Source organism: Maniola jurtina, chromosome 27 (assembly GCF_905333055.1).
Source record: "Maniola jurtina chromosome 27, ilManJurt1.1, whole genome shotgun sequence".
Classification (NCBI taxonomy): domain Eukaryota; kingdom Metazoa; phylum Arthropoda; class Insecta; order Lepidoptera; family Nymphalidae; genus Maniola; species Maniola jurtina.
In genome coordinates, this window is record NC_060055.1 from 2,352,822 (window position 1) to 2,376,269 (window position 23,448).

The 23,448-nt window shown below is 38.5% G+C and overlaps 2 protein-coding genes across 18 annotated transcripts in view; one reads left to right on the top strand and one right to left on the bottom strand.

Annotated features, from left to right (window-relative positions):
• Positions 1-841: 841 nt before the first annotated feature.
• Positions 842-12,218, bottom strand: LOC123878986 (KAT8 regulatory NSL complex subunit 2). 5 transcript variants are annotated; one of them, XR_006798920.1, is made up of 12 exons: positions 11,467-11,699; positions 10,718-10,899; positions 9,778-9,974; positions 8,994-9,107; positions 7,704-7,804; positions 6,602-6,770; positions 5,953-6,116; positions 4,554-4,699; positions 3,399-3,533; positions 2,572-2,703; positions 1,631-1,805; positions 842-1,237 (listed from the first exon to the last, which is right to left on the bottom strand). XR_006798920.1 is itself a non-coding variant. In XM_045926440.1 (12 exons), exons 1-12 carry the CDS (start codon positions 11,528-11,530, stop codon positions 1,692-1,694), a joined length of 1,518 nt encoding a protein of 505 aa, XP_045782396.1. In that variant the 5' UTR covers positions 11,531-11,702; the 3' UTR covers positions 842-1,691. The 5 variants fall into 5 exon arrangements, 3 of the variants coding, with proteins under 3 accessions (XP_045782396.1, XP_045782397.1, XP_045782395.1); XR_006798919.1 differs by having other exon boundaries at positions 842-1,565; positions 1,624-1,805; XM_045926440.1 differs by adding an exon at positions 4,298-4,391 and having other exon boundaries at positions 842-1,805; positions 4,648-4,699; positions 11,467-11,702.
• Positions 12,219-12,456: 238 nt separating this feature from the next.
• Positions 12,457-23,448, top strand: part of LOC123878979 (cyclin-T) — a 32,737-nt gene continuing 21,745 nt past the window's right edge. For 11 of the 13 annotated variants that reach the window (XM_045926393.1, XM_045926397.1, XM_045926392.1 and 8 more), the window contains exons 1-8: positions 12,457-12,605; positions 16,420-16,537; positions 17,405-17,512; positions 18,115-18,223; positions 20,147-20,283; positions 21,234-21,384; positions 22,724-22,840; positions 23,206-23,375. In XM_045926393.1, the coding sequence (XP_045782349.1) occupies positions 12,457-12,605; positions 16,420-16,537; positions 17,405-17,512; positions 18,115-18,223; positions 20,147-20,283; positions 21,234-21,384; positions 22,724-22,840; positions 23,206-23,375 (1,059 nt within the window). Of the gene's footprint in view, positions 12,606-16,419; positions 16,538-17,404; positions 17,513-18,114; positions 18,224-19,279; positions 19,449-20,146; positions 20,284-20,519; positions 20,624-21,233; positions 21,385-22,723; positions 22,841-23,205; positions 23,376-23,448 lie in introns of those variants that run through there. The other 2 variants (XM_045926401.1, XM_045926405.1) reach the window with 2 other exon arrangements.

Below are 23,448 nucleotides of genomic sequence, written 5' to 3' on the forward strand. Positions count from 1 at the left end.
GCGCGGGACTTCAATTGCTTTTATACATGGCATAATATTGTATATCAAATCTTTGAAAAGAGCAACCGCCGAGTTTCTTGCTGGTTCTTCTCGCTAGGAAAGGCATTCCGAACCAGTGGTAGATGCTTTTGACGATTCGAAAGAACTTGTAAAAGTCTAATTGAATAAAAACATTTTGAATTTGAATTTGAATATGGCGGAGCGCAGCGTAGAGCTTTCACAGTCATTATATTATCGACATTCTCCTCATTGAAATAATATCTAAAATCAATTGTGCATCGTGCTCGGGCATTCTCTGGTAGAAATTCGCGTAATGTGTCACGCGATTAGAAAACTTCGCGGGCGTGCTCTGCGCTGCGCTCCGCCATATGTGCGCCGGCCCTTATAATCCATAACTATTAGCTAGGATGTATGGGCTTATACAAAATTACTACCTAAATAAAAAACAATTTTTCGGGTGATAAAAGCTTTATTCAATTGCTTAGTAATTTTACAGATTTAACATTTGGTGTCACAGATGTATAATATTTTAACAAGCTCCGTTATAACTATCAATTACATGTTAAATGGATATTTATGTGTTTATTATGCAAGTATAATAGTAACAAAATATACAAGAAATAGATAAAGATGTGTTTCAAAAAGTGATTAATATAATTTGTCATATAACAAGTAGGTTCATAATATAATAGTTTTTTAATGAAATTTAAGAGCCATAAGCTTTTAATAAAACAATTTTATCAATTTCGTAATCTTTGGAATTAGTTTCATAAATAAACTCAATTTGAATAAGTGTCAAATGCGGCCCAATGGTCCTTATTTCAAAATACTCAAATTTTTAGACATATAGCTTAGGTGTTAAGTTTTATTTTAGAATAACTATCTTTGTTCTTCAAGAGGTCTTGAATATAAATATTTTGCAATTGTTATTAAACATCATGGGTGACAGTGATGTATTATATATGTAACCTTGTCAATGCATGTACCATTTTGTTACTAATTGTAGCCAGCGGCGTGCAGGCTACAGAAGCATAAAAGCACTGCTTACCCCAGTTGAAATAGCTCAATGCTCAGTTTTCTTGTCTGCCTACGGTACTGTCTGACTAATGCCTAACCTGACTTTAAACCTTTGCACGCCACTGCACTTGTGGTACAATCACGTGTACCACAAGTGCAGTGGCGTGCGTCACATTATCACTGCATACACCATATTATCACTGCATGTACCACATTGTCACTATGTACCACAAGTGTTCGTACACATAATAGTCCCTATGTCACTGATTGGGCAGCTCGGCAAGAGAGTCAGTGTGAGACAGGTCCAATTCTGAGATAGAGTGTGATGTGATGTATCACAACAAAGGTAGTGTATGTATCACTATGAATGTAGTGTATGTATCACGATGGATGACAGTGGTCTATTTGTACCTTGTCAATGTACCATTTTGTCACTGATTGTACCACAGGTGTAGTGGATGTGTCACATTGTCTCTGCATGTACCACATTATCATTGCATGTACCATATTGTCACTGCATGTACCAAATTGTCACTGCATGTAACACAAGTGTCGTATATGTGTCAGTGTGTCACTATGTATCACAAGTGTATTGTATATGTCACATTGTCACCGCATGTACCACATTGTCACTCCATGTACCACAAGTGTTCGTACACGCCATAGTCCCTATGTCACTGATCGGGTGGCTCGGCTAGAGAGTCCATCTCGGCTTCGGGAGACTGTGCCTCAGTGTGAGACAGATCTGAGCTCGAATGAGACTCAGAGTCGCTGCCGGTGTCTTCTTTCTGTGAAAGATGATAAGTTATTATTGGAAAGCTGGTTTTGAAAAGTTACGTTAGGTACGGATTACGGAACCCTTCGTGTGAGTGTCTCTCTTGACAGGGGTTTTTGGGTTCCGCACCTCAAAAGGAATAACGGAACCCATATAGGATCACTTTGTTATCGTCCGTCTGTCTGTCTGTCTGTCGTGTCTGTCACGAAAACCTATAGGATACTTCCCGTTGAACTAGAACTATGAAATTTGGTAGGTATGTAGGCCTTACAGCGCAAGTAAAGGAAAAAATCCGAAAACCGTGAATTTGTGGATACATCACAAAAAAAATAGTTAAAATGTGTCCACGAAAAAAACTAACTTACTAAATCACACAACAACAACAACAAAAAAGTAACTTACTAAATTACAAACAAACTTAATTTTATTAAAAACACTTAAGTATATAAGAACAAATCGACTGGAAAGATTATACTCATACTAGTAAAAAAAAAGCTAAATGAATAAAATTGATAATATTGCTATTTAATAATAATGTAACATTAAAATTAATCTTAATTTACAATGATTAAAATTGTCGCAGATAATAATTTAATGATTGTGTATAATAAATGTAATTATAAATTGCGATGCCCTGGCAGGGCGTCATGTACCTATACTTATTTAGCTTTAAGTTAACTAAAAAATGCACATGACAGCAATGAGATAAATAAATGAAATAAATGATCACTCAGAAAGGAAGCAAATCGCTTTATACGTGTCCGTGGAATTTCAACTACCTTTAAGGTGAAGGTGGTGTAGGCGGGTGGTCCGGTGTGGTATCGGCACGTGGCGGACGGTAGGGGCAACTTCGCAATGGGCTCTCTGCAAGCCACGCTACCCCTTAAGTCTCCGCACGCCGCGAATAGCACCTGTAAGAAAAAATATTAATTCTTTATTAATACGTTTTTATTAACTGGCTTTCTTGTCTCTCTGCTTGTTAGATTGTTCGTTTGTCAATTGGCTTTCAACTAACGTCCCGATGAGTTCCCTCCGATTAAGCGATATGGAGGGGATGTATAATATTTGCGCATAAGTACTGCGCGGAAAGTGATAGGTTGACTGATGAACAAACACATGCACAAGCACAGAGCTAGTCTCGCACTAACCTGGTTAATCATGAAATTTGGTAGGTAGGTAGGTCTTATAGCACAAGTACAGGAATAAATCTGAAAACCGCGAATTTGTAGTTACATCATTAAAAAAAAATTTTTTTTCAATTTTCAAGATAAGATAACTATACCAAGGGTATCATATCATATAAGGGCTTTACCTGTACAGTGTACATTCTAAAACAGATTTTTATTTATTTTTATATATAATAGATTTATCGTGCAAAATGTTGGGAAAAAAACCCCAGTACGGAACCCTCAGTGCGCGAGTCTGACTCGCACTTGGCCGGTTTTTTCATTAAAAAAAATTTATAAGGTTACAAACAACTAACATTTTCCTTTCCTCTCTTGTTAAGTGAGGAGGGGATGTATCTGCGCATAAGTATTATTCATTTATACTCGGAAAGCGAGAGGTTGATTGACGAACCGATCGTGCGGAGTTTAGGTTTACTAACCTGGTGTCTATCCTGCAATATGTGCTTCATACAATGCTTCGTGGCGGGTACAGTGTGTGTCGGACATCGCACTCCCCCCTCCACAAAAGTACAGCGGCCTTGGGAGGGGATGTGACGGTTCGATATGTCGTTGATCTGTAAAAAAAACATTATTCATTTTTTTTTATTCAGACATAAGTCAGCCTCCGACTGCAATCTCACCTGGTGGTAAGTGATGATGCAGTCTAAGATGGAAGCGGGCTAACCGGCCACGGCCGAAGTCTCCCACCAGACTAGACCAGAAATTTAGAAACCCAAACCCTGCCGGGAATCGAACCCGGGACCTCCCACTTATAAGACCACAGCACTTACCACTGCGCCAGGGAGGCCGTCAATTGTATGCACAGGCGGCCTTATTGCTTAGAGCAAGGCACCAGGCAATGTTTGGTTATGTGATATGTAGGTTGCTTACGAATCAAATTAGAGAAAAGATGATGCAACAAGATTAATCTAACCTATATCATAATCGAAATATTATTTAAACAATAGTATGTAAGATTTCGTTATAATTACTGGTAGCCATAATTCAAAATTTAAAAAACCCCCAACACAAAAAGCTCTATATGAAAACTAGAAAAGAGCTGATAAATTTCAAACGGCTGAACCGATTTCTTGGATTATAGCTAAGAACACTCTTGGTCAAGCTACCTTTCAAACAAAAAAAAACTAAACTAAAATCGGTTCATTCGTTTAGGAGCTAAGATGCCACAGACAGATACACACGTCAAACTTATAACACCCCTCTTTTTGGATCGAGGGTTAACAAAGAGTTGATCATAAGCCTGCACCAAATAAAGACGTCTACTAAAACGCCGTTGTCTATCAGTTATCCCAACCAACAAGCTTAATATTTCAGTTACCTTGGCCCGCTTGTGGTGCAACTTCCTCGCCAGCACAGCGTCCACGCCGTGCTTGCGATGGTACCCCGCGTACGCGCGCAGCTTGCGCAGCTGCCTGCGCTCGCGCACCGTTTCAGTCCAAACCCCTGCCGGGAATCGAACCCGGGACCTCCCACTAATAAGACCACAGCGCTTACCACTGCGCCAGGGAGTCCGTCAATTGTATGCACAGGCGGCCTTATTGCTCAGAGCAAAGCAACAGGCAACGTTTGGTTACCTTGGCCCGCTTGTGGTGCAACTTCCTCGCCAGCACAGCGTCCACGCCGTGCTTGCGATGGTACCCCGCGTACGCGCGCAGCTTGCGCAGCTGCCTGCGCTCACGCACCGTCAGCGGCCCGCTGCGAGCCTGCGAGTTTATACTGCCTGAAAAAAACATCCATAATTACTGCTGAACCAACTTACTTGATGCTTAATGATGGCCATGCTAAGTTTGCGGCCTATTGCTAATTGTTAGTTTTTTTATGTTATAGATCTATACTAATATTATAAAGAGGAAACCTTTGTATTTTTGTATTTTTGTATGTTTGTAATGAATAGGCTCAAAAACTACTGGACCGATTTCAAAATTTCTTTTACCATTACTTAGAGGGATTCTTCCGAATTCGTATAGGCTATATTTTATCCCGGAAAATAGATAGGATTTTTCGTGGTAGTGAAAATTGTAGAGTAAGGCGTCGAAAAAACTGCCGTACGTTAACGATTCTCGCGAACGCTGCCTAAATGGTTAGAGATGTATGGTTGACTTCTATAGAAAAGTTGTAGAACTCAATAATGCCTACAAAAAAGTCCGCGATAGTATAAACCAAACATTTATATTTTAGCCATTATAACCACTTTTCCATAGAATAAAGTAATTAAAATTATTAGCCTATGTTTATTGATCATATTATCGTCAAATACTAATTCTTATCCAAATAAACTATTTATTGAGCAAGATTGTTTCAATAGCTATAAATTACTTTTCATTTTATTCCAATCGGACAATCCATTCAAAAGATATTACGAATTTAAAATTGTAATTGGTATTAAAATGAATGATGGTGTCGCACGACTCGCACGGCGAAACCGCAGGGGTTCAGAGAGCTTAAAAAATAAATGTCCACCCGTGCGAAGCCGGGGCGGGTCGCTAGTATAATATATAACACAAATGTTTATGTAACCAATAAGAAAACAATAAAGCCTATTTAATATTATAAATGCGAAAGTGTGTCTGTCTGTCTGCTACCTTTTCACGGCCCAACCGTTTAACCGATTCTGACGAAATTTGGTACAGAGTTAGCTTATATCCCGGGACGGACGGGCATAGGCTACTTTTTATCCTGGAAAATCAGAGTCCCCACGGGATTCCTTAAGAGTAAAGACCCATTCGCTTAACCGATTTGTATGAAATTACGTACTATATAATCGGGCAGTTTGCCCATCTATCGTTTTTTTTAAAAAGAATATTAGCCATTTTTAATGACTAATATTCCTCTTTCCCCTCCCACTAAGCGTATAGCTTGTGCTAGGAGTGGGAACGACAATAGTGCAACGGGTGGGGTTTGAACCGCCGACCTTTCGGATTTCAGTCCGCTCCTCAACCGTTGAGCTATTGGGGCTATACGCAGTATACTCACAATATTGTTCTTTCTCAGCCCGTAATGATCTCACGTACTGTAGACGGGCAGTTTGCAGTAAAACTCGTAATCTGCCCATTTGTCGTATGTACGCGGATTGCAAAGATTTCAATACGTTTTTCGCCTCGCTCACGGCTTCTTCAGCGGTGTAGACGCCTGCATGCCTAAAACCATAGTTTGTATGAATCAATCGAAGATTATATAAATAATAAAAAACCGGCCAAGTGCGAGTCAGACTCGCGCACTGAAGGTTCCGTACTCGGGTATTTTTTCCAATATTTTGCACGATAAATCAAATACTATTAAAATAAATAAAAATCTGTTTTAGGATGTACAGGTAAAGCCCTTTCATATGATACCCCCCACTTGGTATAGTTATCTTATTTTGAAAATGGAAACACATTTTAATTTTATTTATGATGTAACCACAAATTCGCGGTTTTCAGATTTATTCCTGTATTTGTGCTATAAGACCTACCTACCTGCCAAATTTCATGATTCTAGGTCAACGGGAAGTACCCTATAGGTTTTCTTGACAGACACGACGGACGGACAGACAGACAGACAGACAGACAGACAACAAAGTGTTCCTATAAGGGTTCCGTTTTTCCTTTTGAGGTACTGAACCCTAAAAACAAAAAAGGCTTACCATAGAGGCTGCGACTCGCACGGCGGGTCCTCCGTGTCGTCGTGGTCATGCCAGCGGCAGTCGCCGGTAGAGCCCAAAATGACACTGTCAGATTCACTGTCGCTTGCGCTTGCGCATTCCATTATCGACGCCGAGACCGTCGTGTTTACTGATGTCGCGTCGATTTCCTCTGCAAAATTTAAAAAAAAAAAACTATCGTGATGGCTGCTGGTTGAATAAAAACAATTATCCTGCCACTAGTTAAAATAAATAAATTAAATAAAAAATATTTTTTATTAAGTAACCTTTACAAGTACTTTTGAATCGTGCTTTTTCTACCAAGCAAGAAACTCGGCGGCTGCTCTTTTCAGATAGGTATAGAGAGAATGATGCTCGGATGTCTAAGAATGTAAACTGACGACCAAGACCAATGATCTGAGTGGATCAATGAAACCCCTTGATGAGTTTCAAACACAGATTTGACATGGGTGTCAAACACAGATTCGCAGATTTGACATGGGTGTCAAACATAACTTTGACATGGGTGTCAAACACAGATTTGACATGGGTGTCAAACACAGATTTGACATGGGTGTCAAACATAGATTTGACATGGGTGTCAAAAACTCACTGAAGGGGTCGACAGCGTGTGTGGCGATCTGCTCTTGGTCCGCGGGGTCGCTGACAACCGATACTGAAGACGCGCAAGACGTGGTTCTAGCGCGTTCTAAACTGAGAATGCTTTCATTTCCTTCCTTTAGCCTTTTATCATTTCTGTCAAGAAGGAATTCCACATTGATATAATATACCGAGCATATATTTTGACATAGTTATCAAGGTAAGTGTGTCCAGACGATGACGTAAATTGCCATTAAGGTACCTACGCGGGATTGATGATGCTTATATGACTTGAGTTAAGACAGCAGCCTAACTAGTGATGGACTTCTTTGACATGGGTGTCAAACATAGATTTGACATGGGTGTCAAACACAGATTTGACATGGGTGTCAAACACAGATTTGACATGAGTGTCAAACTCAGATTCGCAGATTTGACATGGGTGTCAAACACAGATTTGACATGGGTGTCGAACACAGATTTGACATGGGTGTCAAAAACTCACTGAAGGGGTCGACAGCGTGTGTGGCGATCTGCTCTTGGTCCGCGGGGTCGCTGACAACCGATACTGAGGACGCGCAAGACGTGGTTCTAGTCCGTTCGGGGCTGTGAAAAGAAAAACAGGTCAAGTAAGAGTCAGACATGCACACAAAGGGTTCTAAATTAAATTAGGTTTGTTTGTCCCTTTCTTATTACATTGGTAAGAAAAAGATGTAATACTCTAAAATTGCATTGCACAATTTCACTGATTCTATCAGTACCAATGTCTCATTTGTCTATATCATTAGTTACAAAAGTGGTCCAGGTGGGCACCCAGGAGTCCACGGGAAACTCGACGTTAGCGTGACAAAAAAATGGGGGTCCACAATTCGTATTGACGGGGGTCCACGAAAATTTGACTGCTTTCGATAGTGGAGAACTAAAATGTTGACTTGACTTCACCTATCAATGTAGGTAGGCAGATATTTTCAAAAGCTCAGCGACTTACTTTTTATTTTTATTTTTAGGGTTCCGTACCTCAAAAGGAAAAACGGAACCCTTATAGGATCACTTCTTTGTCTGTCTGTCTAGTAGTAGTAGTATTCCATAGTTAGATCTAATCTTCACATTTTTTGACGAGTTTTGGGAATATATGGTCGAATACATTTCTACAGGGTGTCCACCGGGACCAGCTAAATTTTGAAAGCAGTCTAAAAAGTCTGAGAACCTGTGGTCTATATTAAGATTTATCAAACAATCTGTATAGATTCAAAGTAGGACACTATTTTTTTTTTGTAAAAAGAATATTAGCCATGTTAAATGACTTTCCTCTCCAACTAAGCGTCAGGCTTGTGCTAGGAGTAGGTACGACAATAGTGCAACGGGCGGGGTTTGAACCGTCGACCTTTCGGTTTTCAATCCACTCCTTTACCGGTTGAGCTATTGAGGCTCTAATTATAGTTATTACTTACTAGCTGTGCCCGCGACTTCGTTCGCGTGGAATAGTGACTTTTCGGGCAGCATATTTTGAATTAATTGACATAACTTTTTTATTTATGAACCGATTGACATGAAATAAACACTAAATGTTAAGTGAAGCTTACTACAATATATTAGTGAAAACCGTATCTAAATCGAATAAGCCGTTTCTGATATCAGCGTGCACAAACACACAGACAAACAGACAAAAAATAATTAATTACAATTTCGGGTTCGGCATCGATATAATAACAACCCTTGCTACTTTTTTTTATATATTTCCATTCTACAGACACCACTTTTCTACAATTTTATTATATGTATAGATTATACTCACCGCACATAATGTTGCAATTGGTTCAAAAGTGTTTCAGTAGTGGTAACGGGCGGTGGAGGCGCGGCACTGCGTTGTCTGGAGTGCAAAGCCGCGCGCGCATGCTCGAAACATAATCTGAAATGATTCAAATAAATGTAATAATTAAAAAATATAAAAAACATGGCTGCCATAACATCCTTACTAATATTATAAATCATGATTACTATCGATAAAATGTTTGACTTATTTTACTGCAGTTATGCCGATATGTACGGATATTTTTTGTTAAGTATTTTCACATTGATGTACTTTTATTGATATACCAAATAGAGAGAGTAATTTTCATGTCATAAGTGTAAAATCGGAGTAATATTTGTCATGACATGGATGTCAAATCACAGCAATATTTTTAGTTTCATAACCTATTAATTCCAGTAATTCTACCTCTTTCACACACTCTTGTATCTCTGTCACCTACCAAGCATGTTATAGCAAGCATCCCGCGGCCTATTGACGTGGTTGTCAAACGAAAAAGGCCTATCAGCGCAATACTATTATGTTTATTGATATACAAGGGTAAAATATTTTTCATGACATGGATGTCAATATGGAGTAATATTTATCGGCATGGGTGTCAAATGGGTGTAATATTTATCTTGACATGGGTGACAAATCGGTGTGATAGTTACCTTGACATGGGTGACAAATCGGTGTGATAGTTATCTTGACATGGGTGTCAAATGGGAGTTCTAATTGTCTTAACATGAGTGTAAAACGAAAAGCGGCCATTTTTTCAGTCTCTTACCCTGGATCTTTGTCAGCAGGGGCAGGCTCGCTGCACCTCGCGCCGGATGACGTCAGATGCTCGCATTGTTTGTATGGCGCCGTGGCGTCATTCAGTATGTGCCTCGCGCAGTACAACCTGCCTGTTACCACTGGTAGCACACATTCGTACGTCCTGTGTGCGCATATGCGAGAGCGGGAGACGATTTCTTTTTGCAACTGAAATATGAAAAAAAAATTGAAGACCACTAGGGCCAAACAAGGAATGTCAATTAATCATAAATTTGAATAAACTGCAATTCAAAGTACAAAAGTCAAATATATGAAATTTTAATATACCTATGTAAGTAAAATTAACTTTTCTTTGAATAAAATAAATAAATAGATAAACAAGCGTCATAGCCACTGACAGCGACGGTTGTTGATAAAGCGACGACGACAGGATGGTGGATAGGACGACAGGTATCCTCAAAAGCGATTAGATCGCATAGTTAACTCAATTTAAAATTTTAACTGACATTCCTTGTTTTTCTCGCGCGGTCTTCAATTATGGTCACATTCTTTTCACACGGCCCATCCGCTTAACAGATTTTGACGTTGGTTACAGGGCTTCATCTAGATTATTTAGTAGAGTTGGGTATCACTCTCAGCACCGACGTACTCGTAGCTCAAAGAATTAGCAAGCTGAAGTGGCAATGGGCAGGTCATGTTTGTCGCAGAACCAACGGACGATAGGGCAGACGTGTTCTGAAGTGGAGACCGCGTACCGGTAAGCACGGTGTGGGACGATCTCCAGCCCGCTGGACCGATGACCTGAAGAAGGTGGTGGGGAACGGGTGGGTGAGGATGGCGGAGGACCGTCTATGGTGGTGCGCTCTTGGAAAGACCTAGTGGACATACAGGCTGATGGAATGAAATGGTCTAATAGCACCTCCTCCTTTCTTTGAAGTCGGGCTAAATACCTGTGCTCTAAGCCGTTCCTCCTCCTGCTTCTTCGCCAGCTCAGGATCAGGCTTGATGGGCTTTACCACGTTGGTGATACGGATGGACGAAGACTTGGCTCCGTGGCTGAGCATCCTGATCTTTGGGAGGTGGATAACCTTGCGTGGCTGCGACATATCTATGTCGTCTGGTGATGAATTAACTGGAAATAAAAATAAAAGCTGATCCAATGTGTCGCAACACTCCATGATCTTCGTGGCGTAATGGGGAGCGCTATGGTCTAAATAAGTGGTAAGGCCCGATGATTCCCGGCATGGGCTGAAATAATTTCTCAATTGTATCTGGTCCAGTCTGGTGGAAGGCTTCGACTTTGGCTAGTTACCACTCTACCGGCATCGTACGAGAACATTAAATCGCTTGGCGGCGCGGCTTTTGATCACCAGACCAGACCAGACCAGAAATTCAGTCCAAACCCCAGCCGGGAATCGAATCCGGGACTTCCCACTAATAAGACCACAGCGCTTAACACTGCGCCAAGAAGGAGACCCACTGCCCTCTGCATTATGACCGCGCTCATATTTAGCCAAGCGAAGTCTTGCGGATCAATTAGTATTTAGTGTTGAAAAAAGAATCGATAATTTATGGTCATACCTACATTTGAACCCTCAAAGTTGGTACACCTGGGTTCTGAACAGGGAATCGAGTAAAATTTTTGAATTATTTAGTAAAATATTTTTTGCAATATTAATATAATTATTGTTTTACTTACGTTCGGATATTCTAATATTATGTGTTTGCATATGTTCACAATTATCTTTTTTAATTGGAAACATCACTTGCCATTTCTTTCGATATTTATGCAATTTTAATTGAAAGCTAATTAAAATCCTATAAATCAGTTTCTTTATATGGCTAACTAAGTGTTTAATATGTTTTGATAAAGAAAGCGGTCAACCTTTTTCGCGGCGAGGTGGAAAATGTAAATCCACGTACGCAAATTAAATATCTATCGCTAACTACGCAAAAAACAATGAGACCCGCGAAAATTCATTAGCAAATTGTCAAATCATTTCTTGTTTATTTAATTATTACTTCGAACAAAATGATCTGTGATTATAATCATGACAATGAGAATAAAAAAATAATTACTTATTTATGGGTCATTAGTTAAAGTTTAATTCATTAAATGACGATTTCCCAAGAAATAAATAATAAGGTGTATTGTAAACAGTGGTGGGTCGGCCATTTGCACCGTGTGACAGAGTCTTTAGGTCGGTATAATTAAAGTCGATTTTATAGCATGAAAAATTAATTAAAACACTTGAAAATATATACAAACTGAAGCGCAACATCTAACTAACAAAATCAAACGTAGTAATCAAGTGAAATGTACCTGGATTTATTGCAGATCTTCATTCTGTCACCGGAGTCCTCACTGTGAAATCACCAAAAATCTACAATGGCGGCCGTTTGACTGTGTCTACGAAGCTATACAAAAAGTGACGAAATTTTTTACATAACATTTCATAAAACTGATGATAGTGAAAAACTTAATTTTTATTTTAGTTTTCAGTTTGTGAATAGTTTAGGTGTTGTGAATTCGATATGTTATTCAACAAATTGTAAATTACTCAAATGTTAACGTGGTTCGTATCCGTTTCTCGCTGTCATAGCGCCGTCCCTTTCCCACTCACGCACATAGACGGAGCGCAGCTCTCTGTCGTGCTCTTCCGTGGGCAGTCATTGGCACATTCATTCAATGGCTGGTGGACAAGAAAAATGGTATTTTACAAAAGAGCAACTACAGAACTCGCCAAGCAGAAAATGCTGTTTAGATGCAGATAAAGAGCTAGCCTATCGGCAGCAGGCCGCGAACCTCATCCAGGATATGGGCCAGCGGCTTCAAGTGTATCCTTTTTGATTGATCAAGTTCAATGTTTTTGTCGAGTCATGTGGCTGAAACGTGCAAACGGAGTATTTATAGTGGTTTTGTTTATGAAAAATAGTGATTAAATGGTCTAAATATCGTTTGTATGAAGTGCTAAAGTGTTTTATTCAAGTTTCGAGTGGAAATGTGTGACGAAACTCGACGTTTTCTGACGGCGTCAGTCAGGTCACTTTCGCTCGGTCGCCTGGGAAATCCCGTGAGTAATCTCGATTTCTAAAGGTAAGCGCACGTAATATATATTGTTTTATAGCGATACAATGGTATATAACCTTATATATAGGTTATGGTCGCATGGTTCGAGGTATTTTTTGGGTCATCGCACTTTGACAGCTGTGTAGGACGCCTGCGCGATGACGTAGGATCGACCTGTCTGGTTCTAAATTTAAAACGGCATTCAACGATTTGCGCGGCAAAAGACGCGCGAGACTACCAGGTAAATGACTCTGTAAACATTCATTGAAGTGTTTTGCATTTATTGTATGATGGATAACTGTAAAACAGATGTTGTGAGTCATTCGGTTGATTAGTACAGTTATATTGATGGTAAGCGGGTTTCTACAAGTACTTTTGTGTGATTACGCACGAGTTACAATGCAAAATAACAAGAGTTAGCAATAGATAAGTAATGACCTTTCGATTCTGGAAATTTGTTATGAAACAATGTATGGACATAATAATATAATTCAAAACAAACTAAGACACTAATTGTACGAGCAATGATTGCTTACATGCTTGCCTAGAAGATGCACTCACTATTCACTCTTGCCTTGAAAAGTTATCATTATTTCAGTTTTGTAATAAAATCCTTGAACCAATATTGTTATCAAAACAGGTGTTTCAAAAGATTATAGCTGGACTAGTAAACATCTAGGCCAAGTTCTTGTAAACCATTTATAAGTTTTTTTAAACTGAGTGCATTGAGTGAATACTCAATTGAACTACGATCTGGCCTAATTTTTGACTAATTAGTAGTTTTACTTTAACCTAAGCTTAAACATTAACTATTATGTTTACTAAGAAATTTTCCCTTGACACATCTTCAATTCACGTGTTCTTTCAGAACTTACATTAGGTACACTTTCTTTAATTACTATGTGTAATAAGTTAATAAATCAAATAGTTAAGTCTTTCTCAGGGTTCTGTACCTCGAAAGGAAAAACGGAACCGTTATAGGATCACTTTGTCTGTTTGTCTGTCAGTCTGGTCTGTCAAGAAACCCTATGGGGTATTTCTCGTTGACCTAGAATCATGAAATTTGGCAGTTAGATAGGTTTTATAGCACAAGCAAAGGAATAAATCCGAAAACCGTGATTTATGGTTACATCATTAAAAAAAATTTAAAATTTGTTTCAATTTTCAAAGTAAGATATTCTATACCAAGTGGGGTATCATATGAAAGGGCTTTACTTGTCCATTCTAAAACAGATACATATTTGTTTATTTTTATGCATAATAGTTTTTTGATTTATTGTGTAAAATGTTGAAAAAAATACCTGAGTACAGAACCCTCGGTGTGTGAGTCTGACTCGCACTTGGCAGGTTTTTTTAGATCTTTTACAAAGTAACTAAAAGTGGTAGCTACTGTTTAAACTCTTATAAATTATACAGAAACCTTGCATATTCAATCTACCTATTAGTGGAAACTGAATAAAAATCCCTTAGTTTCTGAGATTAGTGAGTACAGGTGGAATTTTCATTTGTTTTGATATCTACTAGACATTTAGACTTAATTTTTTTTTCTCTCATCTGGCTTTACAAAGATTAGCCAATGTCAAGTTTGTAGTTATTTGTAACAAGTTAGTTAAACTATACAAGTATGGACCCCGTCTGTGCCGGCGCTGGCCGACATACGCACGGCAACCCCGAATTAGAGCGCTTTCCAGTCAGTTTTAACAAAAAATAGTCACTCCAAACAGGCAGAGCACGACCGCCAGCTAACACCGACACAGACGAAATCCAGACTATTAGTATGCGATAATAACAAAATAGCTCACAATATTAGTTACTTTGTAATTGCCTTAAATGACTTTGACCCAAATACCATACTTCTTCACTACATTACTACTACTGTTACTATAAATGCAAAAATATATCTGTCTGTCACCTTTTTACATGTCAACCACTGAACTGAATTTGATGTAATTTGACATGGATATCTTGCATATTTATAGACAATATGCATCATTTTATCCCAGAAAATCAAAGAATTTCCCCAACATTTTTTAAAACCTAAATCACACGGACTAAATGTTAAATAATATTAGTAAGGTGTGTATTTAGTAACATGCCTTAGAATAAAACATTGTGAAATGCTTAGTATTGTAATGTATAGTATTAAGTATATTTTTATTTTTATAATTATATTTTTTAAGGTTTTTAGTTTTAGGTTCATTATTTTAATAATAAGTTAGATTTTAGATGTTCTGAAATATATGTATGTATTAAGATTCCAAAAAAAGTAATGTAATAAAACAATTTCAAATCCATAAAAAAAAATTGTAATAATTAATTTTACTTTTAGGTCAATACCTTCAAGTTTAAAGATTAGTTAACTCAATACAAATTACAATGAGTCATTCAGCAAGTACTCAGTGCAATTGCATGAGTCACCTGTGTTTGTTTGACTTCATATTTTTTATAGCCATGACCACTTCTTATCAGGTGTTGTGGTAATTTTGTGTTTTGTTGTTGTTTTGTCATCGAAGTTGATTTATAACTTTACTGCTGTCTCAAGGGCAGACAGAGATGTAAACTAATATATTTTACTTTTTCTTTCTTGTTCCTAGTGGTTAAGATTGAGCCTTCTATTTGTAAGTGCGTGCGTGCGTCTGTGTGTGTGTGTGTGTGTGACTGTTCGTTTGTCTATCTGTGTGTGTGTATATTTGTTACTCTTTCATGCAAAAACTACTGGACGGATTAGGCTTAATTTTTGTATGGGGATAGATTATATCCTGGATTACCACACAGGCTACTTCCTATTATCTACAAAAGATTTTAAATAAAGCTATATCCACACAAGATACGGACATCGGAGATGAGACCCGTGCTCTGTGTTAAGTAGTGCTAATATAAACTATCTTTATAAACCCCAACCCAAAAAGAGGGGTGTTATAAGTTTGATGTGTGTATCTGTGTGTCTGTGGCATTGTAGCTCCTAAACTAATGAACCGATTTTACTTTAGTTTTTTGTTTGAAAGGTGACTTGATCGAGGGTGTTCTTAGCTGTAATCCAAGAAAATCGGTTCAGCCGTTTGAAAGTTATCAGCTCTTTTCTAGTTACTGTAACCTTCACCTGTCGGGGGTGTTATAAATTTTTAATTTACACTTGTTTATGTTTTTAATGTGCAATCAGCCCTTGACTACAAGCATTTAATTATTTAAATTGTATTTATATACTGAAACAATAAATCTGGGTAGGAAAGGCATTCCGAACCAGTGGTAGATGCTCTTGACGATTCAAAAGTACTTGTATAAGTCTAATTGAATAAAAAAAATTGGTTGTCTGTAAAGGCTGTTTACTGACGATAGTTGAACGTGACAATAAAGGCCGATTGTGCTTCTTTGTCGCTCGTTCCGCGCTCTCGCTTGCACTTCAAGCCTTACATGGAACGCCTCAGAGCGAGGTAACGCCGCATGAGTCATGTTTTTTCGTGCGTGCAGCCGGCTCTATCGAATTATAAGACGTTGTCACGTCAATATTTTGAATTTTGAAACTTTGAATAGTTTTAAGCCATTTTTAGTAGCAAGATATTTCCTTAACGTGTATTTGCACAGATCTCAATTATGTATAAACACAGCCATTGTGTACATGCACCGCTTCTACGCGTTCCATTCCTTCACACAGTTCCACAGGAATGCTATCGCTGCGGCGGCGCTGTTCCTCGCCGCGAAGGTAAGAAATCTATTAAGCCGGCTCTACACTCGCACGTGAAGTCGCGCCGTTATTTCACGCCATGGTGAATGTATGCCGCGATCCACGCGTGAACTGTGTCCCTCCACACTCGCAAATCTTCAGTCTTGTTCGTGACTTAAGAAACTAGAATTTCTCCTTTCAGCAAAGGTTGCCTGGTAGAGACTGCTCCAAGCAATAAGGCCGCCTTTGCACACAATTGTTTTTTTCTGTTTTCTTCTTACTGTGTTGTTATCCTTTACATGTGTTTTTGTGTGCAATAAAGTGTTTCTATCTATCTATCTATCTATCTATCTTGTTCGTGACGTTGACGATACGTTCACGTTCGCGCCGCAAACCCTTTGTCGCGGACCAAAAACCGACACTGATCCGGGAAAGGCGTGAAGCGCGAACGCGAAGGCGTGAACAACATCTACACTTGTGTTTCGTAGTTGTCGCGGGCTTTCGCGGCCGCGAGTGTAGAGCCCACTTTATAATTATGCCAGAATCATAACTATTAGTAAGGTATTATAAAATAAATAAATAAAAAAAACCTTAATACGTTTTCCAAATACATTGATGATTATCTCCTGTTATAATAATTTAATTATTTTGCTTCATTTTAACCCCAACCCAAAAAGAGGGGTGTTATAAGTTTGACATGTGTATCTGTCTGTGGCATTGTAGCTCCTAAACTAATGAACCGATTTTAATTTAGTTTTTTTTTTGTTTGAAAGGTGGCTTGATCGAGAGTGTTATAATCCAAGAAAATCGGTTCAGCCGTTTGAAAGTTATCAGCTCTTTTCTAGTTACTGTAAGCTTCACTTTTCGGGGGTGTTATAAATTTTTAATTTACACTTGTTATTTTAGGTGGAGGAACAGCCTCGGAAGTTAGAATATGTGATAAAGGTGGCCCATGTCTGCCTCCACAGAGGTGAAGGTGTCAATGCACTCACCTCGGAACAGTACCAAGAACAGGTGAGTGAATCCTGTATTGAAATATTGTAAAGTAGTGACCTTAGAAAACAAATGTGTCAAATATTAAAAAAAAAACACAAAACACTGCAGTCTCATACTAAAGCTACAGGGTACTTCACGTTGACCTAGAATCATGAAATTTGGCAGGTAGGTAGGTCTTATAGCACAAGTAAAGGAAAAAATCAGAATACTGTGAATTTGTGGTTAGTTACATCACAAAAAATATTTAAAATGTGTTCATGAACAAATCATTAGTATTTTGAACTTTCAAAGTAAGATTAAAAGTATACTAAGGGGGGGGGGGGGGGGGGATCATATGAAAAGACTTTACCTGTACATTGTAATATAGATTTTTATTTATTTGTTATGCATAACAGTTTTTGACTTATCCTGTGAAATGTCAAAATAATAAGACTAGTATGGAACCCTTGGTGAGCGAGTCTGACTCGCATTTGGTCAGTTTTTTTTTTTACTTGAATAGCTCCGATCAAGAGTAGGATTAATAATCTCAATAGTTGTAGGTAGGGACGCCTTAAAACCATAGTGTGTGGGTAGGGCATAAAAAGTTGTATAAAATAGTATCACAAGCCTTATTATTCCAGGCCCAGGACCTTGTATTCAACGAGAATGTCCTACTACAGACGTTAGGGTTCGATGTAGCGATCGACCATCCGCACACTCATGTGGTGCGGACCTGCCACCTTGTAAAAGGTGAGCGTGAAAGATAGGTCATGCTACCGCCGCGGCTGAAACACGAATGACCCGCTTGCGCCACGGCCGAGTCGTTTTGTTCCGCGGGTGGTGGGGGGGTGACTTTGGACTGTTCTTTTTTTAATTTCGTAACGTTAATTTGGACTTTCGTTTTGAGAGCTTATAAAGCTCAATTTTTTTAAATAACTTTTACCTACAGCTTTACTCGTATTAAGTTTGAATCGAACTGTAACCTGTATAGTTTCTATTCTAGTGATTTTTATCACTTTTCACAGTGTGGTTTGAATATTTGTACAATAGTTTAGAACTATGAAAGACGGATCAAATTGGATTCAAGGGTAACTCTACTATCACATGCCTGCATAAAAAAAATTCTAGCTAATATGGTTGGTTAAATGGAATACCCTCTTCATCATCAGCCTGAGGACGAGATTACCTGTAGATGGGTTGAAAACTCGTGCTAGATCTACTGTAGGAATGGCAAACCTTAGCTTTGCCTCCATTACTGCCGGGCCTTGGTTGCCCCCAAACCGTATGCGTCGCGTAAGCGTAGACGTAGCGCGTACCAATGCGTTGTAATGTATGGAATTGTATGAGACATGGCCTACCACTTGCATGGCGTGAATCGTTCGCGTAGACGTAATGCACGTTCACTGTTGGACATAGGCCTTCAAGAATGATCTTCGCTATAATAATAGGTAGTCCCTGTATTATTTCTTCAAATATTTTTCTATTCAATTATTTAATGTGTTGTTTCTTCTTATAAAGTAAGTATATCTATACTAATATTATAAAGAGGAAACCTTTGTATTTTTGTATGTTTGTATTGAATAGGCTCAAAAACTACTGGACCGATTTCAAAATGTCTTTTACCATTACTTAGAGGGATTCTTCCGAATCCGTATAGGCTATATTTTATCCCGGAAAATAGATAGGATTTTTCGTGGTAGGGAAAATTGTGGAAATAAGGCGTCGAAAAAACTGCCGTACGATAACGATTCTCGCGAACGCTGCCGCAGGCGAAGCTGCGGGCATCAGCTAGTTATTTATATAACGGAAGAACAGGCAAAGATTTCCGTCATATACAGTATGTTTCAAAACGAAAGTCAAAACGCGTGACGGTTCAAAGCCATGCCCAAAATCCGCGTAGACAAAGCCGTGAGCGTAGCCAAAAGAAACCAACCAACTGGCCAAGTATCACTTAATTCTACTACTACTGGACAAGGTATGTATAATTGTTGAGATGTGTGTTTGTGTGTGTGTCATTTCCATCTGCAACCTCCATCCATTTCTAACCGAATGTGCTGTGACCATAAATTTTTGGGTGACAATAAAAAATATTTTACAATAAAGATAACAAATAATAATTGACAATGTTTTGCTTAGATATAATTGCCCAATAAAACAGATAGCTTCGAAAAAACTTAGTTGATTTATTTATCAAAGGAAGATCCTTTTTTTTATATGAATAAAATACGCTGTATCAAACTGTAACCTAAAGATTTTTTTTTTGTATTAATTAGTATTTTAGTATGATTTAATTTTTTAAAACTTGGCATGTAGATAGCTATTATGATGTAGACATCCTCTACAAAAGGATGTATGAAAATTCAAAGGATTTATGAAAATTAAAGGATTTAGGAAAACTCAACCCCCTAGAGGGGTAAAATAGGGGCATAAGCTAGTATTTTGTGTAACAAAAAATCGCATAAACTAATCAATGCATAAGATTGGTCACACTGTTCTAATAAAGCATAATATACCATAGTCCATAATTATATTACAATATGCTTCTATAACAAAACGTATATCTAAATAGCTATGAAATATAGAGAATCCACCCTAGCTCTTTAAACCATATTAGTGTTTTTTTTTTAATTTTGTGTCAGAATCTCATTTCATTTTTTTTTTTTCAATTGACAGCCCCCAAGGATCTGGCGCAGACATCATACTTTATGGCGTCAAACAGTCTGCACCTGACCACTATGTGTCTACAGTACAGGCCCACGGTGGTCGCATGTTTCTGTATACATTTGGCTTCGAAATGGAGTAACTGGGCGGTAAGTGTCATTAAAAAAAATTGGCTGATCATCTGGCCACTTTTTGTCTAGATATCTATAGTGGTCACCATTTATTGCGTCAACAAGTTCGCAGTGATGTAAGGCCGACTGGGACGCGTTTTTCGCATATATCTGGCTTTGAACTGGATATCTGGGTGTAAGTTACGTTAAAAGTAATTTATTGATCATTTCTGACCATTATTTGTCTGGTCAGGCTTATAATGGTCGTCACTTTATGGCGTCAAATAGTCTGTATCTGACCACTATGTGTCTACAGTACAGGCCCACGGTGGTCGCATGTTTCTGTATACATTTGGCTTCGAAATGGAGTAACTGGGCGGTGAGTTACATTAAAAATAATTGATTTACCTTCTGACCACTTTGTGTCTAGGCAGGCCTATAGTGGTCACCATTTATTGCGTCAACAAGTTTGCAGTGATGTAAGGCAGACAGTGGACGCGTTTTTCGTCGTTAGTTGTAATTTCGGCCGAGACTTGTATAGTATGTTTCTCCCATTTGCAAGGAAACAAGAATCAAACGAATTCAAGAAAAACCTTACATTGCTGTTTGTAGAGTTAGACAACGATAATATAATGAACACTTTTACTACTCAAATAACGTACCTTTATTCACCCGTTTTTCAGAGAGAGAAAGTTTTTTTTTTTTGGAAAAAACCCAATCATGCTGGATTGGAACCTAGACAAACACAACATTGGAAAACAGTCTAAAGAACAGGCTGATCTTGGCATTTTTAACCCCCGACCCAAAAAGAGGGGTGTTATAAGTTTGACGTGTGTATCTGTGTATCTGTGTATCTGTCTGTGGCATCGTAGCGCCTAAACGAATGAACCGATTTTAATTTAGTTTTTTTTTTTTTATTTGAATACAAACTCTAAACCACCTCAACCTAAACTCACCTTTCCAATAAAGGTGTATTTAATTTGTCCTAGATCCCCCAATCACACGAAGGCAGGCACTGGTTCTCCTACGTGGACAGGAGTGTGACTACGGAGCTCTTGGAGCGGCTAACGGCTGAATTCCTGCACATATTCGACAAGTGCCCGTCCAGGCTCAAACGGAAGATGATGACTATGTCTAACAGTGAGTAAATTAGTGTCAAATATGAATGAATGGATGAATATACTTCTATTGTACACCACAAAATTAATATACGGAAAAATTACACACAGAATAGGGTATTTTACTCCAATTTTTTTATTACTTTATTATAAACTAGGATAAAAATAATGACGTAAACTGAAAAAACTATTTAAATCGATCAAATAACAAAAAGTTATACGCATTTAAATATTTCAGATTAGACAGATATAGCATTTTGACGTCACTCCGTCACTAATGCCATAGTAGCTTCGTGCGTTCGTATATTTTTTTCAGCGTACGTCATTATTTTTATCCTAGTTTTTAATAAAGTAATAATATTTATCAAATTCAAAAGTAGGAAAATACCCAATTAATACACAAAATTAATACACAGAAAACGAAATAGGGCAGGTAGGTACAATTTGGCGGCCTTATCGTTTTACCAGGCAACCAAAATGTCTGTCTGTTAAATGTCTGTAAAATATTGTCAGATATGGTAAAATATTGTAAAATATAAAAGCGACAGCGTGTTTGTATGTCTGTCTGTCTGCTAGTTTTTCAGTTTAACTGATTTTGATGAAAGGTGCAGTGTTAGTTTACATCCCAAGGAAGAACATATGGGTACTTTTTATCCCGGAAAAATCAAAGAGTTCACGAGCTTAACCGATTCATATGAAATTTGGTACCGAGGTATCTTGCGTCCTGGAAATTGACTCGAGCTACTTATTATCCCGGAAAATCAAAGAGTTCACGAGCTTAACCGATTCATATGAAATTTGGTACCGAGGTATCTTGCGTCCTGGAAATTGACTCGAGCTACTTATTATCCCGGAAAATCAAAGAGTTCACGAGCTTAACCGATTCATATGAAATTTGGTACCGAGGTATCTTGCGTCCTGGAAATTGACTCGAGCTACTTATTATCCCGGAAAATCAAAGAGTTCACGAGCTTAACCGATTCATATGAAATTTGGTACCGAGGTATCTTGCGTCCTGGAAATTGACTCGAGCTACTTATTATCCCGGAAAATCAAAGAGTTCACGAGCTTAACCGATTCATATGAAATTTGGTACCGAGGTATCTTGCGTCCTGGAAATTGACTCGAGCTACTTATTATCCCGGAAAATCAAAGAGTTCACGAGCTTAACCGATTCATATGAAATTTGGTACCGAGGTATCTTGCGTCCTGGAAATTGACTCGAGCTACTTATTATCCCGGAAAATCAAAGAGTGCCCATGGGATTAAAAAAAAAAACCTAAATCATATATATAAATATTTTCCGGATTTACTCACGTGTTTAGTCGAAGTAAGACCTAAGTTGTTGTTATTGTCAACAGGTGGTAGTTCCCCGCACTCAAATGCACATCCCTCCGGCTCGGGTGTCGCGAACTCGCCGTTCGATAAAAAACATTCGCTTGTCAACAGCGACGAGATCGACAAGTCGTTTGATAAAGGTATGTATTTTAGGGTTCCGTACCTCAAAAGGAAAAACGGAACCCTTATAGGATCACTTTGTTGTCTGTCTGTCTGCTAGATTTTCATGGCTCAACAGTTTAAGCGCTTTTGATGAAATTTTGTACAGAATTAGCTTACATCCCAGGGAAGACATTCTTTCATCCGTAGAAAGAGTACATTATTCCTGAGTAACTATTTGTATTTCATTTAAAAAAAAAACTAGAGGTACCTATGAAATTTTTTATAAGCTAACCGTGCGAAGCCAGGGCTGGTCGCTAGTTAAATATAACATGGTTTAAGAAATGTATATATTTCAAACCGAAAACTAAGTATGTAAAAAAATAACTAACCGCTTACTCCGCAGAGTACGAACGTGAGAGACGTCGTCAACTCCCCCCGGCTCCGGGCGGTTACGTGCCCGCTACGACCGCGCAACCCGCGCCGCAACCGCAGAAGATAGACTACAACCTGTATAGAGAGAAGCGGGAGAGAGAGGAGAGAGAGCGGCGGGAGGAGAGAGATAGACGGCAACAGGTAACTAGATCCTTGTCACAGATAATGAATGGATACGACATCGCAGAAGATGAATACAACCAATAGAGAGAGA